General features: G+C 33.9%; 1 protein-coding gene across 1 annotated transcript; it reads left to right on the top strand.

Moving 5' to 3' along the window:
• Positions 1-1340: 1340 nt before the first annotated feature.
• On the top strand, positions 1341-7438 carry LOC133310755 (guanosine nucleotide diphosphate dissociation inhibitor At5g09550-like). Its single transcript, XM_061511738.1, has 13 exons — positions 1341-1427; positions 1704-1766; positions 1874-1957; positions 2777-2884; positions 2995-3167; positions 3584-3695; positions 4490-4570; positions 4654-4716; positions 5276-5377; positions 5460-5584; positions 6032-6242; positions 6676-6750; positions 7388-7438. Exons 1-13 carry the CDS (start codon positions 1341-1343, stop codon positions 7436-7438), a joined length of 1335 nt encoding a protein of 444 aa, XP_061367722.1.
• The last annotated feature ends 282 nt before the right edge of the window (positions 7439-7720 follow it).

Genomic DNA, 7720 nt, shown 5'->3' with positions numbered 1-7720 from the left:
TGGAGTGTTTGATGTATTTTAGTATTTTCGCATTTGATGGATCATGATATTGATCCTTTATTTTGTATATGGCCTGTATATGTTTTGTACACGTCTGTCGCTTTGATGCATGTACATTTGGGTATTCAGGCACGTTATGTGATGAGGTAGTATTCAGATATGTTTACCTGTTGGATTGCATGCTGTTAGATATAGTGGCACTGAGCCAAGTTATGCATGCGCCCATGGATGGACATTTGAGTATATTTGTATAAACTGTTTATCAGGAAATGCTTCTGTGTGGGATTGGAAAATCCCCAGTTGTCCGATTTATAGAGGAAACTCTGCCCGATTTTCGTTTACGACGAATGAGAATTTAAAAAGAAAAAGAAAAAAAGTTAGCTCGTATTTTCAGAAGTTAAGTCTTCCGCTGTTTTCTGTTTTATCATATGTATGTTAATTGAACCGGCTCGAGACGGGGATGTTACACTCACAAACATTACAAATAAAATAAAAAATCTAAATAAAAAAGAAGACGATTGAATTGAAATAAAAGAAGTTCAATTTAAGTTAAATTCTACGTATTTTGATGGAGTTAAGGGTTTCAACATGTAATATATGTTTGATTATTTATCTTAATATTATAATAAACTAATAATATATAATTTACTGTGAAGTTAGATAAAAAAAAACTAATGCTTTTTAATCAAAAGAAATTTTAACTATAATCTAATTTGATTAAAAAAATAATTTATTGTAATAACTATGAAATTTTTATCTTAAGAAGTTGAGAAAAGTGAATAGGAAGTAGGAACACAATAATAAATAATCTCATAGTCATTGTTTTTTTGGGAGGTAAAATTGATAATCTAAGTTAATCTATAACAGTATTAGATGGTGGACTGGATAAAAAAAATCATAAAAAAATAAATGATAAAAAAAATCATAAAGGAATATGTGATTATAAGAAAAATCATAGTTTTTTCTTCTCAACTTTTACCTTTTATTTTTTATACATGGGCGCTACCTTTCTGGCGTGACCTTACTCATGAAACCATAATTGATTACTAAACGACGAAAAAGCCATGTAACCATATAACATATGGTTTGCGTAATTCATGAAATCTACAAGTTTATGTTTGAGATTGAACCTTTTTTTTTCTTTCTCTGATTTAGTTTTCGGCACGTGCGGAAGGTCGTTGAAAACACGATTTTGACCGTTAAAAATCCGAACCTCAAGGGAAGCTGGCACTATCACTGTGACCTTTTCTCTGTTTTCTGTTCGTTCCATATTGCACTTGTTTTTTCTCTGAATCTGTAGTTTCACTCTCTCTCTCTTTCTCTCTCTCTCTCTCTCCACCATGGATGAAGAATACGATGTTATAGTTCTGGGAACGGGACTCAAAGAATGCATCCTCAGTGGCCTTCTCTCGGTCGATGGACTCAAAGTATTTCTCCCCTTCTTAATCAAAACATTCTAATCTTGATCATTTTACATTGATTAGCTATATAATGTAAGATTTAATGATCATTTAATCTTACATGAATGTGTGTGGAGAATAAAAGCAATTTATTAGATAGTTACTTATATTTTATATTCAAATAGATTTGTGAGAGATAAATGAAAATTAAAATTAAAATTAAAATTTATTGGATAGTGATTAGTATTGGTTACAATGACTTAGGTAAAATTAAGTTTTCGTGTGTTTGATTTATTGGATCAGGTGTTGCACATGGATAGAAATGACTATTATGGAGGAGAATCCACTTCGCTTAATCTTAATCAGGTAAATATTTATCTGAACATGTTTACCAATCTCTCGTTTTTGTTCATTTAGGATCTCCTTGTATATAACCGAACAACTGATTTAACTATCACTATTCTTGAATATAGCTGTGGAAGCGATTCAGGGGCAGTGACAATCTTCCGGAGAATTTAGGCTCAAGCAAAGAATACAATGTTGATATGATCCCAAAGGTATACAAATTTTAGACTTTTGTTTTTTAAACCTTAATATTAATTTAGGTAAAAGATGCGTTTACAATTTTTTTTACAAATTATACTAAGTTTGACCGGTCATATACTTTTGATTAAAATATGACCGGTCAGAGACATAATGTAGTTTGTAAACAAAAAATTTGTAAATATAACCTTCCCCGTTAATTTAACTGTAAGATTCAATTCGGTATCCCTAAATTGCAGATAAAAAATTTATGGTGAATTTTTCATTCAAATTTTGCTTGAAATCTATCATTGAATTTTTTACTACCGGGACACCGGGGTGATCCTTTACCGATTTGGTTGAAAGACCTTGTTTTTTTTTTTCCCCCGAGAGAGTGGTTGTCAAAAAAACTATGCAAATAATTGAACTTCCGTGTAAGGAGGTCCAGTTTCAGACATGTTTTGGAGCCACAAAACCATAAGCTTGATTGTGATGATGTTGTGGTCTTAATTCACTGTGACACTGTTAGAGAGTTGAGCTTCTCCTAAGCTCAGTTCCACTGATCAATGAAAACTACAAAAATATGGAGAGTGTTGAGTTTGAAATCTAAAAAACAGTCTGCTTCTTTACCTGGAGATACTTGAATTTTTGAATTATATAGTCTTGTACAGATGTGAAAATTAGTACTCTATAACTTAACCTACTAATAAAATTTGAATCATGTACCAAAAATTAAACCTGAATCAACAGTGGATTTAACTATTTTTATTAATCGTAGTTGAGAACTTATTTATTTAAGACAGAAAAAGGAGTTGCCATTCTTCACCTTTTCTGTTCAATTTATGCTTCAACAGTTCATGATGGCAAATGGTACTTTGGTTCGCGTTCTCATCCACACAAATGTTACCAAATATCTGAGTTTCAAGGCCGTAGATGGCAGCTTTGTGTACAACAAAGGAAAGGTCTGAAGCTAAGTAAACTTTTCTCTGGGTCTATAGTCAATCATCTTCAATATAAAATATCATTCTTAAGGTCTTCTCTGTCAAGCTAATGAATTTGATGCTTTCTTCAGATTCACAAAGTACCAGCAAATGATGTGGAAGCTTTAAAATCTCCCCTTATGGGGCTGTTTGAGAAGCGGCGTGCTCGAAAATTTTTCATTTATGTTCAAGACTATGATGAAAATGATCCAAAATCTCATGAAGGAATGGACCTTAACCGAGTTACAGCAAAAGAACTCATTTCGTACTATCTCGCTGGCATTTCCTCTGAGTGTCTCTTTTTTGTGTGTGTGTGTGTGAATAATTTCAACAACGAATGATCAGTTATTTTTTTAATATCGTTGCTCTAACAATTTTGTTCATGGTAAACAATTACGATCTTCATATTTTTTTGAACTTAAAACTGGGAGTGACTTCCCATATCAGTGGAAGTTTGCATAATTTTTTATGAAAATAATAGGAAATTTTAAGCTACTAAAAATATTGTAGTCATGCTCAACTTACTGGAGGAATGATATTCTTTCAGGATGATAAAACGTTATGAGCTGTCTCAGAATTTTCTGATTTGGTTATTCATTGCCTTATACTGAAATTCACGTGCTTGTTTCCTAACTATCACCATGTCTTCTATGTGTGAAAAATAACACTGTTTCTAATTAGGAAATATGGGTTGGACGACAACACAATTGACTTCATTGGCCATGCATTGGCTCTACATTTGGACGATGCTTACCTGAATCAGCCTGCAAAAGATTTTGTGGAAAGAATGAAGGTATCTAGTTTCCTTATTTGATAGTTATTTCTGGTTCCAATTTCCCATTATGTATTTCTTAAAAATTGTGATGCTGATCTTTGCAAGGCAGTTCCTAGCTCCTACTGTTTCCTTCAACATATACATTGCATTCTCTTCCAGTTCACATATATGCTGATGACATATAGAATATGCTTGAATAGTTTTGATACAGTTTCTCAATTCTATTTAGGATTAAATTACCTTGTGAGTTTGTGTCAAAGGCTGAAGAAGCAAGGGTGCAATCTATAACTCCTTGCGTCCTGCTCCTGGAATCATAACATTGAATTTTAAATACTGGGAACATGGCTGGTGTGTTTAAATAGCATCGAAGTCAAACAATTTATTTGAAGCCTTCTACTTTGGGGAAAAGAAATGAAAAATAGAATCACGGACATCCTTTTCACTCGAAATTTATTCTATTACGGGAAGATGTGATAGGTGTCTTGCGTGGTTGATTTTTTTTCATTCTTTCAGATTTTCCTGTTTTAGTGGAAGAGGGAAAATCATGAAATCATGGGAATGGGTAAGCTGTACAGCTAGTCAGAAAGCTTTTATCTTTTGTTTCAAATTTCAAATCCAGATATCATATCAGATATCATTACAGCTTTTCATCTTTGAACTTATCCAAGATTTTCTCATTGAATGATTCCTGGTTTTTGTGTGCTCATCATAAGATTTCTATTGAGAGTAGTGGGTTTTTCCAATTGTGAATATGCTTGTGCAAAGTAACAAGTGTGGAATTCTAATTTATTTTAACCGTGGTTTTACTAAAGCTATATGCAGAGTCTTTAGCACGTTTTCGAGGTGGATCTCCTTATATTTATCCACTCTATGGACTGGGAGAGCTTCCCCAGGTTTGTAACATACATCTCAAGCAGCAATAGAGTGTGCCTTGGGAATCTTATAAACTTCGACTACCTTGATGCAAAATTGGCAGGGATTTGCTCGTTTGAGTGCTGTTTATGGTGGCACCTACATGCTGAACAAGCCAGAATGCAAGGTAATATATGCTTGAGAGTATAAAAAAAATATGAATGCCTTATATGGGATGATATTCTTGACCTACTAATTATCTTACAGTGTGAAACTTAGAATCAATTTTTGGTGAGACATGATCTGCTCCGTTGTTCTTGCATTGGTTTTGCACTAGTCCAACTAAATATAAAAATTACCATACTTGAGCTGGGAATTTTATTTTATTTTTTATATATATCCACCGGTTAATCGATTACCTGAAAACTTCGTACCACTTTGAACCAATGGTCGTTGGTGAGCTGGGATATTTTTTATCTTCAGAATTGTTGTAAGTTTAATAATTGACGACCCGCTTCTTATGCCCAGTAATAGTTATTGAGTATAAAGATTTTATGTCATTACTCTAACCTTCATTTACTAGATCCGAGCCCAGTTACAGATAAAAGCTAGAAACCTAAAATGCTAAATAATGAGAACTTGTTGATCAAATACGTTTTAGGATGTACTTGAATCTTTATCTAGCTTGACCGCTGTAAATATTTAGTGAGGTAGCGGGGCATGATGCTGGATGCTACTAATTTCAGGTTGAGTTCGATGAGAATGGAAAGGCCAGAGGTGTGACCTCCGAAGGAGAAACTGCAAAATGTAAAAAAGTTGTTTGTGATCCTTCGTACTTGCCAGACAAGGTACGTAACTTGTAACATTCATCACATAGGAAGATCATCCGAGTTTTGTTTCCTTCAAATGAAGCCATCTATCTATCAATAGGTGAACAAGGTTGGGAAAGTGGCCCGTGCTATTTGTATTATGAGCCATCCGATCCCCAACACCAACGACTCTCCGTCAGCTCAAGTTATTCTGCCTCAGAAACAACTTGGGCGCAAATCAGATATGTATGTTCGTCAAACTTTTATATATTACTATATTAGTGATATACTCTTTCTTTTCTGCCTAAACCTCTGACAATTGTGAATTGAACTTGTTTCCTATGTGTCTATTAATGTATTACGTGAAACTTAGGCGTTTAAGCATCGATAAGTAAATAATTGAATTCACTGTTAAGCCATCAACACTGAGTTTGAATGCTCAACTGCAAGATTTGGTGGGCTAGGTTCAAACATTTGCTTCAGAAAATTATCTTTCTACCAAGGCTATGTTATTTTTCTTTAAAAACACTAGCCATGTTGAGAAAAGTTGTTGCCACAAATGAGGCAATGTATCAACCCCCCGAATATATGTGTTCATGGCAATATATCGCAACAAAATATTATTTAGGCTGGTGGCTACGTCAACTTCTTGTTATGTTACATTACATTAAATTGGGTTAACCCATGCTTCAGGTACCTTTTCTGCTGCTCCTACTCGCATAATATAGCTCCAAAAGGAAAATATATTGCTTTTGTCACAACAGAAGCAGAGACCGATAATCCTGAGGAAGAATTGAAGCCTGGCATAGATCTCCTTGGTCCTGTGGATGAAATCTTTATTGAAACTTACGATAGATTTGAACCTACTAACCAGCCTGATGTTGACAGTTGCTTCATTTCCACAGTAAGTATAATTTAAAGGGAATTTTATTTTCTTGGATAAGTGGTTTCACAATTTATATGGAGCTATGATAAGACTTTGTGTAATTGATATCCGTAAAGAATCATTTCACCCAAAAGTTTAAACTAATAGGTAAATATTAATGATTTTATATATCTCTAACAATATTCTCTTTTTCTTTTCCTTCCGAGCACTTTTCGGATGAGAGCAGAGGTTTACTATTCCATTTTCATCTAGCTCCCTAGCAAGAATGTTAGGACATTGCTAACTCTGACTTGGCCGTATAATGTTATCCGAATTAAGTATGCTTATATATTAACTTCTCTGGTCGCTATTTTGTTTCACAGGGTTTTTTGTATAGGAAAGAATTTTTACTGCATATTTAGCTATACTTCTTGTAACCATTGATCAAATGCTGAAAATATATATTTTACAGAGCTATGACCCGACAACACATTTTGAAACCACAGTGAGAGACGTGATTGCCCTGTACAGCAAGATAACTGGAAAGGTAAATAGTAGTTCTGTCTTACCAAGTGAGCAAAAAGTTGCTGGTTACTGTTTCGTAATTGAATTCTGTGTAGATGTCCAAGAACTGCAGAATTAATTTGTCCATTTTTGCGGGTTAGAAAGTATAATGGAAATTATGGTATTTTTAATTTTTTTGGTTTTAGTCTTCAGTGACCAGAATTAAGCATCCTTATATTAAAGACCTAAGACAATTGTTCAGAAGTATTATGTTTTTGTTCTATAATGATATTCCATGGGCAGATCAGAAGTACACAATTTAGTATAATAGAAGTAACAAGAATCACACACTTGTTTTGACTGTCAGCTCTCTCAATTGTTTTCTCTCAGCAGGTTGCTGCACTTCTTGCACCAATAGTAGACTGTTGGGATATAATATGTACAGATTTTACTTTTCTTTCTAAATAAACAGATTTAGGAGTAAACAATCATTTGGGTCCAAGATACAACCATTTCTTTTTCTTTTTTTTTGGTAAAACAACCATTTCTTTTAACTTGGAAAGTGTCAGTGACTTAGTTCCCAGGAGAGTATTGCTTTCCCATTTTAGCTGAATGAAGGGTATTCGACACTACAGTATTATTTCAACTAATTCATTTTTTTTTAATTCTTCATATCTCAGGATTTGGATCTGTCTGTGGATCTGAGTGCTGCCAGTGCTGCTGAAGAATGAAACTCAAGTTCAGCGGTTGAGTTCGCATCAGCATCATTGCGCCAACTCTGATATTGTACTTTCTTAATTCTTCTTCCCGAACTCTGAAATTGATTTAGACTCAGTTTCTGTGCTGTCTCCTCTCTTCAAGGAGCCATGAGAATTCTCCTCTTCATGCCATTTATTTGCTTTTATTACTATAAGGCATAACCTCTTGATTATTGAACATTGGAAAAAGATGTAACGAAGTTGATTCCCAACAAATTTCTGAAGAATATTTTTATTCCTTTTCCTTTCTCCTTC

The sequence above is a fragment of the Gastrolobium bilobum genome, unplaced genomic scaffold (genome assembly GCF_033153095.1).
Source record: "Gastrolobium bilobum isolate Gb01-03AN ecotype WA unplaced genomic scaffold, APGP_CSIRO_Gbil_v1 utg10606, whole genome shotgun sequence".
In the NCBI taxonomy this organism is placed as follows: Eukaryota; Viridiplantae; Streptophyta; class Magnoliopsida; order Fabales; family Fabaceae; genus Gastrolobium; species Gastrolobium bilobum.
The sequence above is the reverse complement of the archived record's forward strand: the minus strand, read 5'-3'. Positions and strand labels throughout refer to the sequence as shown.